The 19,423-nt window shown below is 38.7% G+C and overlaps 1 protein-coding gene across 1 annotated transcript in view; it reads left to right on the forward strand.

Moving 5' to 3' along the window:
• The window catches only part of LOC119835351, a 95,062-nt gene extending 80,704 nt beyond the window's left edge, over positions 1-14,358 (forward strand). The window contains exons 117-136 of the mRNA XM_038360114.1: positions 53-676; positions 804-1,112; positions 1,328-1,630; positions 1,822-2,130; positions 2,389-2,703; positions 2,854-3,153; positions 3,789-4,268; positions 4,346-4,702; positions 4,979-5,182; positions 5,845-6,027; positions 6,401-6,589; positions 7,061-7,825; positions 8,007-8,204; positions 8,486-8,680; positions 8,773-10,875; positions 11,109-11,497; positions 11,607-11,789; positions 11,895-12,165; positions 12,527-12,771; positions 13,555-14,358. Of these exons, the coding sequence (XP_038216042.1) occupies positions 53-676; positions 804-1,112; positions 1,328-1,630; positions 1,822-2,130; positions 2,389-2,703; positions 2,854-3,153; positions 3,789-4,268; positions 4,346-4,702; positions 4,979-5,182; positions 5,845-6,027; positions 6,401-6,589; positions 7,061-7,825; positions 8,007-8,204; positions 8,486-8,680; positions 8,773-10,875; positions 11,109-11,497; positions 11,607-11,789; positions 11,895-12,165; positions 12,527-12,771; positions 13,555-13,926 (8,294 nt within the window). The 3' untranslated portion in view covers positions 13,927-14,358. The remainder of the gene's footprint in view (positions 1-52; positions 677-803; positions 1,113-1,327; positions 1,631-1,821; positions 2,131-2,388; positions 2,704-2,853; positions 3,154-3,788; positions 4,269-4,345; positions 4,703-4,978; positions 5,183-5,844; positions 6,028-6,400; positions 6,590-7,060; positions 7,826-8,006; positions 8,205-8,485; positions 8,681-8,772; positions 10,876-11,108; positions 11,498-11,606; positions 11,790-11,894; positions 12,166-12,526; positions 12,772-13,554) is intronic.
• The last annotated feature ends 5,065 nt before the right edge of the window (positions 14,359-19,423 follow it).

A 19,423-nucleotide genomic window follows, 5' to 3' on the forward strand; every position in this document is an offset into this window, starting at 1 on the left:
TTGTAAACTTTACAGTATTATATAATATAACGAAATTTGCATATTATTTCAGAAGAACCATCTGATCCCTGTACACCATCCCCATGCGGTCCTCATAGTACTTGTTTGGCTCGAAATAATCAAGCAATATGTTCATGTTTACCGGATTACACGGGATATCCACCAAACTGTAGACCGGAATGTGTAATGAGTTCAGAATGTGCACTGAATAAAGCATGCATTAAACAAAAATGTGTCAATCCATGTGTGGACACCTGTGGAGAAAATGCTCAATGTCAAATTCATCGCCATAGCCCATATTGCACTTGTTTGCCTGGTTATGAAGGAGACCCATTTGTACGCTGTGTTAAGGAAAGACCTCAAATCGATACTGTTGGTAATCCTTGTAGTCCCAGTCCCTGTGGACCAAATGCTTTCTGTAGGAATTCTGGCGGTTCTGCAAATTGTAATTGCAAAGAGGGATACATCGGTACTCCGCCTCAATGTGCACCGGAATGTACAATTAATGCAGATTGTCCTAGTAATCGGGCATGTGTTCGTGAAAAATGTATTGACCCTTGCTTAGGATCGTGTGGAAGTAATACACAATGTAGAGCGATCAACCATCTCGCAATTTGTACGTGTATTGAAGGATACCGTGGAGATCCATTTGTCGGGTGTTATGCAATAATCAAAGGTTTGTATTACAACTAAAAGATAGGTAATTTTAATTGTAATTATGGTTTTTTCTCTACTAATCTGAGTTTCGTTTACTTCGTTACGCTGCATACTTACAAAAAGTAAAGCCCATTTATTTATTTCAGAAACCACCCCGTCTTTGACATCAGATCCTTGTGCAACATTCCCATGCGGAATTAACGCTATTTGCTCAAACGGCACATGTTCTTGTATTCAAGGCTATCACGGCAACGCTTATATAGAATGTAGACCAGAGTGTACCAGTGATAATGAATGCCTAAAAAATCAAGCATGCATTAATTACAAGTGCGTCGACCCATGCATAAACGCTTGTGGAGCTGATGCCGTTTGTAACGTATATAATCATATTGCAATTTGTGAATGTCCTGCGCCACTTCAAGGCGATCCATTTATTGCATGCCGTCGCGTTATAGGTAAGATTTATAATTTGAAAAAGATGCCTAACATATCCAAATGGATGTTAGCTTCGAAGACACTTAACCGATATTTTTTTTCAATTTTTCTTTCTTTACCTTATCACTGTTGAAATGTTTTCCGTTCTTTCTATCTTTAAAAACTATCTACAAAAAAAAAACAAAATAAATTTCATTATAATTTTCTTATTGCATTTTCTTGCCTTTCTTATTAGCTCCGGTGGTAAGCGATCCATGCATGCCAAATCCATGTGGCCCAGATAGTATATGCCGTGCCGATGGTACAGTTGCGCATTGCTCTTGCCGACCACCAACCTTTGATGAGCCGCCTACCTGCCGGCCTGAATGCCGACACAACTCCGATTGTACCGCTAACCTCGCCTGTCGCAACAACAAGTGCCAGGATCCATGTCCCGGTAGTTGTGGCACGCATGCAATTTGCCATACAATGGCGCACTCTCCAATTTGCAGTTGTCCCATACACTACACAGGCGATCCATTTATTCGCTGTTTACCAGGTAAAATACACAACTTAAAGAATACAGACATATAATTTGTGTTATAAAAAAAATGTATTCATAAAATATATCATAAAATGTTAAAATATGTGTTTCATACATTTTTTTTTTTATTTAATGCACTTTCCTTAATATTGTTAATCATAAAAAGTATCAATACACATTAAATAATAATAATCATTTATCCACAGCAGTCCAGTCCGAACCGAAAATACCATCAGCTTGTAGTGAATGCGGCCCTAATGCTGACTGTGTTGGTGGATCGTGCCGCTGCCGAGACAACTATTTAGGCAATCCACCATTCTGCCGTCCCGAGTGTATTAGCTCCTCGGACTGCGAGTGGCGGTTCACTTGTGTCAACAAGCGATGCATCGATCCTTGCCCTGGCGCTTGCGGCCTGAACGCCCTCTGTACTCCAGCTGCACACGAACCACGTTGCCAGTGCCCTCCAAACACCCTTGGAAACCCACTTATAGAGTGTCGACTCGTCGAGAATATTCGTAAGACAGACTGAGTTGGAAGATTGCTTAATCTTACAACAACACGTAAAATTATTATTGCTAAAAGAATGAATTAAAACGAGAGCGCGATTCGGATATGTTTTCGGTTTAAAAACTTAGGCATGGGTTTTTCTAACGAAACATAGTCAGTCGCAAACTCGTCGAAAAGACTATCGAAAAAGCTTCCGTACCGCTTTGCCCTTTAAAACTATGCCAAGTTATTACGGAATCACGCTATAATTTTAAAAAATGTTACAGAAAAACTACCGAACGACCCCTGCAATCCTTCTCCATGTGGTCCTGGTGCGATATGTCGCGCTCGAGGTAGTGGTGCTTCCTGTGAATGTGAACCTGGATTAAGAGGTGATCCATACACTGGCTGTCGGCCGGAATGTCTCGCCGACTCGGACTGCTCTCCTACGCGCGCTTGCATCCGCTCTAAGTGCCGCGACCCATGTGACGGCACTTGCGGTGTGGGAGCCGACTGTGAAACGGTCAACCATGTGCCGCTGTGCTCGTGCCCACCAGGAACAAGAGGAAATGCGTTTGAGAAATGTGATACAGTGATAACAGGTACTTTACAAATAGAATACAGTAATCTTTATTATATCAATAAGGGAAAACAACAACGTCTATACCGATTTTGTTTATCGATTGCTTAATCCAATTATATTAATAAACAAAAAATATTTCATTCAATAATGCAAGTTATTGTTATTGTAGCGCCGCCATGTACACCATCGCCGTGTGGACCCGGAGCAATTTGTTCAGTTGTGAACAACAACGCTATTTGTTCTTGTCCAAGTGGCACTAGTGGAGACGCCTCATCGTCTGGTTGTCGACCCGAGTGTGTCGTCAGCTCTGAATGTCCACGAGATCGCGCTTGTGTCCGGAATAAATGCATTGACCCATGTCTAGGAATTTGTGGCAATGGAGCTATGTGTCGTGTCTTCGATCATGCACCTATTTGCTCTTGCCCGCCATCCACCACAGGCGATCCGTTCAATAATTGTGTTGCAAGAGGTAATTCTTTTTTACAAATTATAAAACAATATTATTTTGATATTTTAAAAGCAATTAACAGTAGCAGTAGTAACAATGAAGGATTTATTATTAATTTAAACTATACATAAAATAAAACTGTAGAATTTTTTTATACATAAAAAATCTTAATAAAATAGCCAGGGTGTTAAAGGACAACCAATTAAACCCATTTTCAGCATTTTAGAATTTTTGTCTGTTTGTCTGTTTGTCGGTTTATTTGTTCGGGTATCACGTAAAATATACAAAAGCAATTTAGATAATTTTTGTACACAACGATTGAGTAACTTGAAGTACTTTTAGTTTTTGTTTCATTGCATTCGGTTCAGTCTATCAATATATATATGAATTTTAAATATTTCTTTGAGGTAAACTTAGCATTAGCACTTATGTACACTTCGTCGTATGTTAACTATGTCCAGATAGTTCCACCCATAGCGTTGTTTATAAAGAAGCACTAGCATAAATAAATAAAAGATTGTATCGGTATCCTCCAACAGTACTTCGCACTAAAAAAAGTTATAAGTTCCGATATCCACGCCAACGAAGACGCAGGCACAGCTAGTATTCAAATAAAAATGCAAATAATATTGTAATTTTTGTTTTTAATCTTACAGAGGCACCCACAACATCGCCAACCGTTTATGATCCTTGTGACCCGAATCCGTGTGGCCCGCATGGAACCTGTCGAGATGGCTTCTGTTCATACCCAGAGTGTATAGTCAACGACGACTGCTCTGGTGATCGTTCATGTATAAATCGAAAATGTTCCGACCCATGCATAGATTCTTGTGGTGAAAATGCTATATGTACGGGTGTGAGACATTCAGCTATATGTTCATGCCCTATCGGCTACACAGGTTATGCGCTTGTTCGATGTGAACGTATTAAAATATCTACTCCACCACCTCCAACTCCAGAGTGCACAAGAGATGAGCAATGTGCCGACAACGCAGCTTGCGTTGACACTAAATGCCTTCCAGTTTGCGCTCAGAACAGCTGTGGCTTGAATGCACGATGTATCGCCAAACAACATAGAGCACTTTGCGCTTGTCTACCTGGATACGAAGGAGACGCTTACGCTGGATGCTATTCCGGTATGTAACTGATATATCTAACTGATCTATTACTATTTTGATGAATGTGTTTCTAAATTTTTTATTTTAATCCACAGTTCAATGTCATAGTAATAACGACTGTCCTTACGACGAGAGCTGCGAAAGCGGTTCATGTGTAAAAGTGTGCTCTCGCATCCGTTGCGGCACTGACGCTCAGTGTGTAGCCCGCGGGCACGTCGCAAACTGCGAATGTAACTCTGGCTCGCGGGGTGATCCCTGGGTCGAGTGCCGTCAGGAAGAGTGCGCTGTCGACGACGACTGCCCGGCGTGGTTGGCGTGTCGTAGCAACGCCTGTCAAGATCCTTGCCCTGGCAGCTGTGCGCCGGGAGCCCAGTGCTCGGTTATACGACATACGGCTGTGTGCGAATGTCCACGTGGCACAACAGGCAACCCCAAAATACAATGCCAGCCCGGTAAGTTCATACACTAAAACATTTATCAAACATAAAAAATACGTCATTTATTATCCAAATTCATCTTCGTATTTGCACAAAATGATAAAATAAAACTGATTAAAAAGTTTAGATTTTATTTATAATTTTATGGTAAATACCTACCTACCTTGATACATAAACATGTAATTTATAATAATATAGGGTGGAAAATATCCATATTGAGTGCATTATAATTACATAGTATATTAAGAAAATACATATACACTTACAAAGCAACGTTTCATTCTGTTGTAGTCCTCGAAGAAGTAGAATGTTCAAGCGATGCCGAATGTGGTCCCAACTTGGCATGTTTGCAAGGAAATTGTAAAAACCCATGCGACTCTACATCTTGTGGTACACGTGCCGTGTGTCGCGTTGCGAACACTCTGCCGTTCCGAACCTTAGTGTGCGAATGTCCCAAACCCTTGACTGGCGATGCTTCCTTGCAATGCAATCCAAGTGAGTATACAGTGTTAAAACATAAAAATTCATTAAATTATGTTAACCTGTTATTTGCAGTATTTTGACAAATTGATTTTCGATTTAATGGAAGGACAAGAAAATCTACCCAATTGTGAGTATTGGTAATTAAACCGTCCTGGCATGTAAATACTGTCACTGATTATTTTCCACCGTGTACAAAATTGTATAATACACAGCAACAATTATCCAAACAATCAAATAATACGTTTGGCAGTTTTTTACACACGTTTAATCTGCAATACTATCATTTATATACACATCTTCTGTGATAACATCATTATGTATTAAGCCTCCATAAAATCATATACATACAACTATGTTCAAACCACACAAAATCTCGAAAGTTTCACATCAATTGCTCGAATTTTATGATTTTGAATAGTAATAATAGGTACATTTTTGTACAAACTGTATCTATAATTTATTCATAGTGACTATAAGTAAGTTCAATCTAAACACATCGAAATTATAAATAAATTTCGCATATTTTTATATGATTATAGAAAACAATTGTGCGAATGTTAAATTTCACCAATATACTTCTTTATAAATACAAAAAAAAATCAACGCATACGGTGACGTGTTCCCATCAACACATTGCAATACTTAACTCATTTAATCTCTCAATTATTCTCAAGGGGGTGAATGCAGCGAAGATTCGCACTGTAGTGAGGAAGAACGTTGCTTAAACGGACAATGTACGGCGGCTTGCGACGCGCAGCTGTGCGGCGCGGGCGCGGAGTGTCGTGCGGTCGCACACCGTGCGTCATGCTCCTGTATCCCACCTTTGCAGGGAGATCCTAATGTGGCCTGCACACCGAGTAAGATTTTACGTAATATTAAAAAAAAAAAAAAACTAGTATAATAATATGTCAAGGTGGAAATTCAGTACATACAATGTACATTCTGATACTGATAATATAAAACATTCCATTGAGAACATCCCTCACTAATATTTTTCACTGTACAAAGTACATAAAAGCCTTATCGCTAGCAATGTATGTGATGTATGTATACGTACCCACTATATCAATTTATAAATTTACTTTTCAAATCAAATTTTTCAAAAACATTTACATTTACAACTAAACAAGAGACTTTAATACCTTTCTGCTTTCTACCATTGTTGTTTTACGTAATCTTCTTTGTATATATATTTAACTACATATTACATATAAGAATTATTGTGTGCAGCTGCCGTAGGTAGCGTGTGTCTATCGGACGTGGAATGCGGTGCGGCGGAAGCATGCGTGTCGCGGCGCTGCGTGTCCGCGTGCGCCAACGCATGCGGCAGCGGTGCGCTCTGCGAGGCGTCCGCGCACCGCGCGCTCTGCCGCTGCCCGCCCGGCACCGCTGGCGACCCAGCTAGATCGTGTTATACACGTGAGTGGTTGACCGAATACTTTTTAACTACTTGAAAAAAGAGGAGATATACGGTGGCATTTGATAACATTTCATTTATTATAAGACCATTAAAGAACAAAACAATTTCTTTATTTTGCTAGTGTGATATAAAAGTTTTGAAACATTACTATGACATTTACAGTAATGTCTGTATTTTTTCAGTATTTTTTTTAGTCTTAGCTAGCACAGAAAAAACATGTATTCCTGACTATAAATGACGTCATTTGGCGATAACGACATTTTAGAATGAGATGACTTTTTTAACTCAAAAAGATGTATGAGTTGTCAATTCACAATACGACTGTATGATCTATGTGCGATATTTTGAAGTAATTTTTTTGTTATTGATAAATATATTGAGCGATTCATTTCTTAAAATTTGTCTCAATGTTTCTCTTGAAGCATATCGCTCGCTCACTCACAACATTTGATGATTTATCTTTTTTACAGCTGAATGTACTGCAGATGAAAACTGTCCATTTGATAAGTCCTGCGTCAACGGCTACTGCCAAGATCCTTGCGTCCTTGGAACAACATGTGGCCGAAACGCCGTATGTGACGTCATCGCCCACGTAGCGACATGCCGCTGTCCAGCAGGAACTCAGGGTGACCCTCGACGCGCCTGTATCGCAGCCGCTTGTCAGTACAATGAGGACTGCGATGACACTAAAGCCTGCAACCGACTCAATCGTGTCTGTCAACCCGTCTGCTCAGAGAATGCATGCGCTTCTGGGGCTATATGTACACCAATGGGCCACAGAGCCATATGTAGCTGCCCACCCGATCGATCTGGAGATCCATACCTCCGCGGATGCGTTACAGTACAAAATGTAGAAGAATGTTCCGTGGACGCTGACTGCGCGTCGCCTTTCGCTTGTGTGAACTCACATTGTGCTGATCTCTGCCAGGACAACCCGTGTGAAACTGGTCTTCTGTGTAGAACTATAGATATACTACCATTGAGAGCGATAGCGTGCGTCTGTTCAGACGGTGGTCGTGCGGCGCCTGATGCCGGCTGTCGCGCCCCGCCGCAAGCGGAATGCGCATCTGACTCAGAATGTACCAATAGCCAAATTTGCCGCCGTGGAAGTTGCGTCGATGCCTGCAGATCTACAGCTTGCGGACAGAACGCTCTGTGTGAATCAGTAGACCATGTAGCAAGATGCACATGCCCCGCTGGATATACTGGCAATCCAAGGATTGAATGTAATACAGGTATAGTGAACCATATTACTGTCTAACGTTAAGAATATTGCTGAGAATAATAATGTATTATAATTTAATAAGGCCATAATCCAAACAAATATGGATTGTGGCCTCATAGGAGGCCTGTGTCCCAGCAGTGAAAACATATATGGGCTGATGATGATGAATATAAATAAATGCTATATTACAGAACCACGACAGCCGACCATCTACGAGTGCTACAGCGACGAAGAGTGTGGTGAGGACCGAGCATGCATGGAACGCACTTGCGTGAACCCGTGCGCCGGCGCGTGCGGGCCGGCCGCGCTTTGCCGCGTTGTACTGGCGCGACCGCAATGCTCCTGCCCTAAGGGCTACACTGGTGACGCGAAAATACGCTGTGTGCCACGTGAGTTATAACTGTATTTTCATGTTTACACTTAAGGTAATGCAGATTACAGTGATTTTGTTTTCTAAACATTTTCACAAGAAATTTTATTTCAATAAATAGTTAATTAAAATATTTATTGCTGTTTTCAAATAATTCTCGTTGTTGTTGTTAAATGTTATTAAACTGCTGATAATATACTTTATATCACCACCTTTAATAAACGATACCTCGAACAATCCTCTTTTTAAGATTTTAATGTAGTTAAATCAAAGTTTTCAATTGAATATTTTTTGTTATAGCGTCACAAGATTCAATAATACCAGTGGGCTGTAAAGCAAATTCAGACTGTCCTCTATCACAAGCCTGCATTAATGGAGCTTGTGCAAACCCATGTAACTGTGGAACAAATGCGGAATGCAATGTAGTGCGACATCATCCAGTTTGCTATTGCCAACGCGGTTTCTCCGGTAATCCATACACAGATTGCTTTAAAGGTACGTTATCCAAAGCTCAATTCAATTAAATATTAAAGAAGACATTATATCCATTAATTCGTGATATTTAAATAATTTTTTTTTCCTTTTAGTGGGCTGTTCGTCAGATGGAGAGTGTCCAGATAGCGATATGTGTTACAACGGAGCTTGCGTTAGTCCATGCTTAATCGAAACTCCATGTGCTATTAGTGCTGAATGTTATGGAAAATCACATAGATCAAACTGTAGATGTCCTCCCGGAACAAAAGGAAATCCATTTTCAAAATGCCAAGCTTCAGAATGCGAAGTAAACTCGGATTGTAATGATGACAGTGTTTGTATAAATGGTGTTTGTCAAAATGCATGCTCACTCGCCGGACGAAACCCTTGTGCAACGAATGCTGAATGTTTTGCTAAAAATCATGCTGCTTCATGTAAATGCCCTGCAACTTTACCTTTGGGAGATCCTCTTGTACAATGCGAAAGAGTTCAAGTGGTTGGTCAACCCGAATGTCGTATGGATGCGGATTGTCCTAGTGGCCAAGCCTGTCTTAAGGACGAATGTCGTGACGCCTGCAATGAACTGACTCCATGCAAAGGAAACTCCCGATGCTCAGTATCAGACAGTATTCCATTCCGCACACTAATATGTAAATGTCCTGAAGGATATGTTCCTAATGAAAGCGGAACCTGTGACGCAGTCCAATTACCACCTTTAAGCTGTTCTTCAGATAGTGAATGTAGCGATCAAGAATCTTGCGTTAACAGAATCTGCAGAAACCCCTGTAATTGCGGTGATAACGCTGAATGCTTCATACGAAACCATAGACCCGTTTGCTCTTGTAGAGAAGGTTATGACGGTAATCCTTACAGCGCCTGTCGTATTGTTGGATGCCGCACAAACTCAGAATGTCAAACAGATGAAGCCTGTGTTAATGGTAATTGTGTCAGTCCTTGCTTATTAAACAACACCTGTGGATTTAACGCTGAGTGCTACGTGGAAAGAAACCATCCACTCTGTAGATGTCGCGTTGGCTTTGAAGGGGACGCGTATTCAAATTGTATTCCTATTGAATGTCGCTCGAATGGCGATTGTCCACGAGACAAACTTTGCAGAGGACACAAATGTGTTAACCCCTGTTTGTCTGACAACAACTGTGGTCGAAATGCTATTTGTTTAGTGCGCAATCACATACCAGTCTGTAAATGTGAACATGGTTTTAGTGGTAGTCCGTACGTTGAATGTAGACCTGATATTACGGGAGAATGCCTTGTCGATGCAGATTGTCCATCTAAACTAGCGTGTTTGTCTGCCAAATGCGTTAATCCTTGTACCGAGTTGCGTCCATGTGCTACACCAGCTCATTGTGAAGTATTAGCGACTCTACCCGTACGCACTATGCTATGCTCTTGTCCGCCCGGATATATAAGTGGTGGAGGCGGCGTATGCCGACCTGCAACTACAATATCCGATGTCGCTTGTGAAGCTGATAATGACTGTACGTCAAACCACGCTTGTATAACATCCGTCTGTAAAAACCCTTGTGATTGCGGCCCCAACACAGATTGCCAGATACGAGACCATAAACCTGTTTGCGCTTGCCGACCTGGCTTCCTTGGTGATCCACATACAGGCTGTTTCTCCGTTACTTGTCGTGCAGACAGTCAATGCGCCGATGATGAAACTTGTATAAACAACCGTTGCGTGCCAGCTTGTGCAGCGGAACCAAATCTATGTGGAGAATTAGCAGAATGTTATGGAGAAGAACATCGTGCACTTTGTCGATGCCAATTCGGAACATTTGGCAATCCAAATATTGCTTGCTCACCGATCGCTTGCCGCGCAAATACTGAGTGTCCACCTGAGAAATCCTGTATCAACAACAAGTGCGTGGAACCTTGCACTATTACTTCATGCAAAGAACCGGCCGAATGTCGTGTGCACTTGCACGAAGTCTACTGTGTATGCCCTCCCGGCTACCAAAGCACTTCAGGTGGCTGCAACAAAACTGAAGAACGGTGCTCCTCTGATATTGAATGCCCTCCTGGAACCGCTTGTTTGGATGGAAAGTGTGTCAATCCTTGTTTAGAAATAGAACCGTGTGGAATCAACGCTAAATGTGAAGTAGCGGATACAAATCCAGTAAGAACTATGATATGTGAATGCGAACAAGGATACAAAGGAAATGCTCTATTGGAATGCACACCATACAAACGTAAGTAATTTTAGAAATATTTTACGTCAATATATATTGTTTCATGTAGTCAAATCATTTATTTATTATATTTTTAATCAATACGTTATAATTATCAAATTATTAACTTTCATTAAAGCAAAATTAAATTCAATGAATTACTAGATTCTACCATTTTACTTTAAATGGAGTACATTTTGATGTTGTTAAATTTATAATAAATACACATAAAATTTACATTTAATTTTTTTCAGCACCTGTGACAAAATGCGTCGATGGTCAAGGTGTAAATGAAAACGGCGAATGCGAGCCCTGTACCAATTTAGAGGGTAAAATTGTAGACGCACGCGGCAGATGCGTGTGCGACTCGGAACGTGGCTTTACCGCAAGGGGCGAAGAATGTGTTCCAATCGGATGCCGGTCAGACGATCATTGTAATGATGACGCTAGATGTATTAATGGTAAATGTGTGCAAGCTTGTGAAGCAGAACCTTGTGGCTTATATGCTACTTGTGAAGGAGTTGGACACCGATCACGCTGTACATGTATAACCGGATATGTCGGCAATGCGAAAGTCCAATGTAATGCCACAACTACTCCAAACATAACTTATAGAACAGACTTCCCATTACCGGATATGCAGGTAATTAATTATATTTTATTAATTGTCATAGGAAAAATAGATAAAAGCATGTTCTTCCTTTAAAACTTTTTAACTGAAACTCGTATTAAATATTTTATTTTATTTATAGGTCCATTGCTTAGCCGACGGTGTGCGAGTCAGCCTCAAAATTAAAGACTTCAATGGCGTGCTTTATGTGAAAGGATATAGTAAAGACGAACGGTGTCGTCTTGTAGTACATACAACTGAAAGTCAAGAGAGCCCAATTGATTTCACAGTTCATTTCGGGGACTGTGGATTGGTTCATGTTAATGTAAGTGTAACGGATTTTTAATTCGGCAATATTAGTATTATATGAATCTAAGAATTTTATGCAGAAAGCAAAGCAAAGCACTACACAAACTTGTTTTTATTATAGGGCCTAGCAAGCTTCGTGCTCGTCATGCAGAAACATCCTAAACTGGTAACGTCGAACGCTAAAGCGTTCCACATCAAGTGCATATACCAAACGGGCGAACAGAACGTCACGCTCGCGTTCAATGTGTCGATGTTAACTACAACGGGCACCATCGCGAACACCGGCCCGCCCCCCACGTGCTCCATGAGAATCGTTTCGCGAACCGGCGACGAGGTCAGCTCGGCTGAGATAGGCGAAAATCTCGTGCTTCAAGTGGATGTGCAACCATCGAGTGAGTGTAACTTAACTAAACGGTTGTTTGTTCTTGATATAATTTAGTGGGTCTTAACTGATCGAATTATTAAATTGTCCGTAACACTATTTTGAGAAGACCCAATAATTTTTAGATAGATTATCTAAATATTACTTTATTTCAATAAGACAATAAAGTGATATAGTTTACATACTTTCTGACATTTTCAAACTAGTATAATGCAATTTAAAACATCGACACATTATTTCGAATAACCTACGTAGGTACTTATGTTACGTTGTATTTATAGGCAAATTCTAGAATGTAAATGTTGGCCCCATTTCCCTATCTACAATGAAACTCATTCATTCATATAAAACCTGTATTCATTTTATTACAGACATATACGGAGGCTTTGCGCGAAGCTGCATAGCAAAGACAAGCGAAGTGTCGACGAACATAGAGAACGAGTACACGGTGACTGACGCAGACGGTTGCGCGACCGACGCCGCCATCTTCGGCGAGTGGGAACGGAGCGAGGACGGCAGCGCGCTGCGCGCCGCCTTCAACGCGTTCAAGTTCCCCAGCAGCGACAATATACGATTCCAGTGCAACATACGTGTTTGCTTTGGAAAATGTCAACCGGTAAGCGGTGAAGGCGTTTGACTGAACAAATATAAAGCATTATTATAATTCGTATACATATATAGATTGAACATTTCTATGGACATTAATAAAATATTTAAAAACTTTTGTGTTGCCGCGAGCCGTCCACTTAGAAAGAATTTATTCTAACATTCACATCGTAATCTATAGATGTGTTACTAAACGATGTTGCAAATTTGTTATGTAATTTACCTGTCCTCGCTTCGCTGAGCTTGAAATGGGAAATTATGATTGTGAATGAATAACTCTACAATTGATTATACGTTTTTTTCTAAAACTATATGGGATTTCAAAATAGTACAAAGAACAAATTTTATCTTAATATAGAAAATTCACAAATATTTCAAAGGATAAGGATTAACAAATATCCAGAAGGAAGGTCCAACATCCCTCGCAAAAAAATATATACTCAAATTATGTTATTGTCATTGTAGCACTTGCCATTAAGGTAGCACATGCACGGAAGTTTCTCTATTCTTATACACATTTGTCGTATATATCACTTAGATTACCAAAGAATGTAGGTACATGAATTATATAAATATATGAAAAAAAACTTTCCTTGAGAAATACTCTACCTATTGATGAAATTCGTTGCTTGGTTTTAGAAGAAACGTGGTTTCGCAAGAAAACTCAGAAAGTCCAAGACAAATAAATAGAGCATACCTTTATAGTAATATAGATACCTAAACATAATCTGAAAAAGAGTTAAAATAATGTTCTCATGCAATAATAGCTATTTAAATTATCATTTTTACACAGGTTAATTGCCGCGGCTACGACGCTTTCGGCAAACGCAGAAAGCGAGAAGTTATCGAAGACGACTCCCTATCGGGTCGTCTCCGCGAGGAGGTGACGGTAGAATCTAATCAAATATTAACTCTGGAACGGCGCGACCCGTCACGCGCGGCGCGGCAACGCGACGCGGGCGCGGAGCAGGGCGGCAACGCCGCTGCGGAGGTGTGCGTGTCGGCAGCCGGGCTCGCCGTGGCGCTCGCGCTCACCGCACTGCTGGCGCTCGTGGCCGTGGCGGCCGCCGTGGCGTGCTGGCTCGTGGCGTGGCGCCGCGCGCGGCCCCCTCCCGCGCCGCTTCCGCACCCGCCCGACTTCCCCAACCCGCTGTTCCAGCGCTAACGCCCTATAGCTGGCCCGAGTCGTGAACGCGAAAAACTATGATCATTTTAAGATATTAAACTAAAAGTCGAAGTTCACTGCCAGCCTGTCGCGGCTCGAAAGCTCGCGACTCGTGGCCACAGCCGTAGCTAGTCGAGGCCCCGCTCCTCCGCCGGCGCCGGGCGGTGTCGGCTCTTCCTCTATCTCACTCGGTTTCAGCGCGCCGCCGGAGGACCGCCGGGCAGGGCGCGGCCAGCGCTTCCCTCGCACGCGCTCGCCGCGCCCTACTTTATTAACTTTTATATTTTATTTACTGTTTTATTTCTATTAACGTCGCCTTCTTTGAACGTTGTGATATTCATTATATAAATATTCGAAATCACCATGATTTTGTGTAAAATAATTATCGAATGTAGCTTGTAAGCAATTAATTAATAAAATAATAATAATAAATATTCTTTCATTTACACAGTCCTCCTATTCGCATCATTCTCATCCTTTATTACAGAAGAATATATCGCTTATTCTAATCCCGTTCTGCAACATATATGATAGATATTTCATATGATAAGTTTTTTACATTTTTAAAAGGTTTATTCAACTCAAACACATCGTTTTTATACATTTTATCACTATAAAATAAATATATAATTATTTACTATGCATACTCGCTGGCAGATCGTGATGTATATCTTATGCTACGCCCATGGTGTATCAATACAGTTAAACAAATTCCGTTTAAAATTTAAGAAGCCTATGTTTCTTTTATTATTTACAGACAATAGAAATTGCGGACCTATTTATTAAAATAGGGGTGTACCTAATCACAAAAATACAGTGCAACCTTAATATAACGTACCTCAATATAACGATTTCCTCGATTTAACAAATTAAGTTAAACTAAAAAAGTAAAAAGTTAAGTTAAAGTATAATTACCTCTAATTAATGAATTTCGTCAACCCAAAACCTTTATATAAAGTGTAACCAATGTAATGATTCTTAATCTCATAGAATTTGATTTTAGACCAACCTAACCTCAACATAACGAACCTCAGTTCAACGAATTACTTGATATAACGAATATTTATTTGTTCCCTTCCGATTTGTTATATCGAGGCTGCACTGTACATTGTTGTCTTACCTACATAGGCACCGTAAACGCATACACCGTATCACACAGAGAGCAAGTGTCTCTTGATCCAGTCTCTAAATATCAGGGATATAATATCAATTCGCAAATTTGCAATAAATCAATGGTGTCGTTTTTTAGATCTTTAGCATATACTGGAGTTTTCTAAATAGGTTTTTTGCTAAAATAAACAGCTGACGAGAAATAAGCATCAATAACCATAAATGCCACACTGTCTCATTTTCGAAAATCCAATAAAGTTTACTTATACATTAATAAAGCTTACGTTAAAGGCGGAATTATCTCATTAAGGTAAAATAAGCATTATCATATTGCCATTATGAAAATGTTTTTATAGTTTACATTTATATTTGCAAACGTTTATAATTAAGTCATTGCCGAGGATTAGCATTCAACGTGTCTAACTATGAAAAATTGAAAATAAGACTCACTTTATTCATGTACGTAATAATCTTATAGGAGATAAACTCGGTGATAATAAAGATATAACGTTCGAGTAATTAGCATGTAGTAAAGGAGGGGCTTGAGTGTAAAATATTTATAGCACGTATTACTTTAACTCAATTTAGTAATTTTTACATAACGATATAGAGAACAACACACCATACATTATTTAATCATGTCTAAAGCTCTTATTAAAGTGAAAAAGAATTATAATGAATGGTAAGTTTTTCTGTAATTGTTAAGTAGGTATAACTTTTTACAACTTTTTTTTATATTTAAAAAAAATTCTCAACCTTTAAATACTTTTAATAATTGTCTACTTCGTGAATCGTGGTTTTGTGAAGAAGTAGGTATGGCAGTTTTTATGTTTTCGGATGTATATTGTAACACTTCAACAATTTATTTTACCTAAAAATGTACTAGAAATCTCTGTTTAATTTTTATAGGGGTCTATCCAATGATAATTTATTCAATTACATATACCCATAGTGACAGCCACCCCTAAAAATTGCCTTTCAATTGATATATAAAATTATGTTAAAACAGCCCAGTAGTTATTTGGTGATTGAAACACTTCATCATTGATGGAATACTTAGACAAACAGGAAAAAGTACTATTGTATACATAACCGTAATTTTGGGATCTATAAAACATACGTATTGCATAGCAAGGACCTACTCTTTTTTTTAAATATTTACAGACATGGTCTGGTTACTGTTTACTTTTCACAAATTGAGCCAGCTCGCACCGGGGAAGGTACCATACTCCCACAGAAGGTCGTCGTGAAATAGTATGCGTAATGCATACAGGGTATATAAGGAAATTATACACATAATCCTGGCGATACGAAATCCTAAACAGGATAATAAAATAAACTCATGAAATTATTGTAGTGTCACCAATCTTTGATATGTGTGCCAAGTTTGAATTAAGCCTGTCCGCTTAAAGAGGGTCAAAATGGAGTTTCGATTCGGTTACATACAAACATCCAAGTGAAGCTAATAAATGCGTGTTAAAAGTAGTCAATATAAAGAGATTTTTTGCATGGCAATGAATGAAAAGCACCGATTCCATCTTGATATTAAGTTAGTAGCGGCTCCAGATAGATAGTAGGGCAAGGTGGGGAAATTGCGGAAGCTAAGGCTTAGACAAATAAAACTCTATCTTTTATCGATATTCACTATTTATGTATAAATTACTAGTTCCTAGTCCCGTCTCCCGACCGGATATCCCGGCTCCGGATGTATATATAATAGATTATATATCATTATATATAATAAATTCCTGTTGTTTAACGTTAATATTAAGTTTAAGATTAGTGTGATTACACACTAAGATTAGTATTTTACCTATCAAATCAATATTAATTATTATATGAGATCATCCAACTAATAGAAAACAAAAATATATAATCCGTAATTACCTCTCTTCAATTTCCTTTCAAATTCCTCTCTCTCAATTAACTCTTGAGGTAAATACGGACACTCTTGCATAGCTCTTTCAAGAGTTTCAATGGTGTAAGCTGGTTAATTTTAAGAATTACATCAAAATTACAAAAATAAAATAAAGTTTCAATTTTCTTTAAACGAGCGTGCGTCTGACGGGGAAGCTTGGTGGACACGAAAGAATAAGATACATTATCCGGCCGTTTATCGTCCGTATTTACCCCGCGTCCGCAATTTCCCATAGCCCCTAGTTGTTTTTAAATAATGCACCAATCCAATGATTAATAAGTAAAATCCATTCAGCCGTTCTTGAGTTTTTGTAACTAGCACGATTTTCTATTAAATAGATTATGTGTTACTTTTTGGTGTTGGGAACATCAGGGACCTTTTTTGTATTTGACGTCATTCCTTTTTCGATATTTTTACAACCGTATAAATACGATGTTATAACTGTTATATAATTATAGATCTTCTAATCTACATTCTTGTTCCTAATGCCAGATAGACAATTTTATAGGGTGACAGAACGTTATTGCTATGGTAACATACACAATAAAATGTTCAAAGTACATAATTTAATCATTTATATAATTATTGTGAAAGTAAGGAGGCCATATTGTTCATTTAATCCAAGTTTTATAACTTCATTATTACCCGGCTTTGCGCATAAGCTTAACATAATCTCAAAATTATTAAATTTTATTTACTGCCGAATTACCTCAGAATGTTATGAAAGACTTGTAGCTAATACCATTTATATAAAACAATAAAATAAAAATGATAACAATAGAATATTCCATGCTTGTTGAAATCATGACAATTTGGGTGTTGTTGCTCTAAACGGCCTACGTAATGCGAGAAGGTAATAAAGTCGATTGGTTAATTTTTAAAATAATCTGTTTGAAAAGTAATCTTACGGAGCATATTAAAATAAGTGGTCAGTCATCCCTGCTATCACTATTATAATATTATAAATGGGAGAATAACTCTATCTGTTTGTCTGTCCGTCCATCTAACTATCTGCCTGCGTGTCTCTTCATCACGTCTGGATGAAGCGTGGTGAAATTGGGACCTTAAAAGGAACATAGAGCAGAGTTTATCCCGGAAATCCCTCGGGAACGGGAACTGTGCGGAGAATACTCGGGGCATAGATAATTCTATACTCCCAAGGACAATTTATTTTTTCCTCTAGTAGCCAGTTCATACAAGTGAATATTGCATTTTTTTTTAATAAGTAATTGCTATACATTGTTTGTCGGTTTGTCTGTTAAAAACGCCAGGGCAGATGCCAGATAGACATAATTTTATATAGTGCTAGAGTGATATTAATTCCAACTTATAGGCTTACCATTTTATTTAAAAAAAATTGGGGTGGCGCTCGTTTAAGATCTAATCGCAAATGCGGTAATCATTAGAAAGTTCTTTAAAAAAATTGAGGTTTAATTTTTAAAGTGTTATTGATAAAATAAAATATAGTTTACGTGAAAGACTTCTCATGTAGTAGTAGTAAAAATAGGAATTTCCTCTACTGCCTGGAAAACCTGTTTATTGGAAGAAAATTAACCACCATCATGGAGATAATCATAGTTATTCTACAAAATACAAATAAAACAGTAACCAGACTATTCAATATTTTAAAATTATATGGATAGTGTAATGACATTAAACAATTGTTGGTTTATTTTTCTATTTTTTGTACTCGTATGTGACTCAATCATGTAAATATCACTGGGCACATTTTGACTAAATTTTATATGGTGATAGACCAATGTTACTTTAGACTTAAAAGCTACAATAAACGGACGCTATCTATACATTCCATATGGTGTCATATCTAGTGATTTTTCCTTAACGAGGAACTCGGAAGTCACTTTTTTCCCCAGCTATATAAATTCACACTACTTATTTAAATTCTTGCAGAAAACAATACGCTTGCGGTAATTAACTCTAAATCGTAACAAAAAGGGTGTAATAAAAATACAGCAGATAGTAAAAACAAACAACAATAACAATTATAGAGATCTAACTTAAAATATAGACTACGAGAACTTGTGAAGAATGCTGAAAATTATTCCACCTGCCTCATTCCTGACCTGATTTATATGTGGGAGTCGAGCACGCTTTAGCATAAATGAAGCCAGCTCGAACTGGCGTAGTACCACACCCCTACAAAAATACTAAGTGAAATAATAGGTTGCTATCGTGTTTTGTACGGTGAGTGGGGGAGCCGGAGCCCCTTTTATTCCCCACCCTTCCCAGTCTATTCCTACTTTCTAGTTGTCAATTTTATTCACTATACATTTCCCCTTAAAAGCGGGCAACGCTTTCTACGAATGAATGTACCATCGGGCGTACCACCACTTTAATAATCTAATAAACTAGTATAATCAATTGCTTTGGGTTAAATGTTAACGAAACAGACATCGAAAATATCATATGCATCTTGGTTTTTAAGAGTAAATTTACTTTTAAGGCAAG

Source organism: Zerene cesonia, chromosome 20 (assembly GCF_012273895.1).
Source record: "Zerene cesonia ecotype Mississippi chromosome 20, Zerene_cesonia_1.1, whole genome shotgun sequence".
Lineage (NCBI taxonomy): Eukaryota > Metazoa > Arthropoda > Insecta > Lepidoptera > Pieridae > Zerene > Zerene cesonia.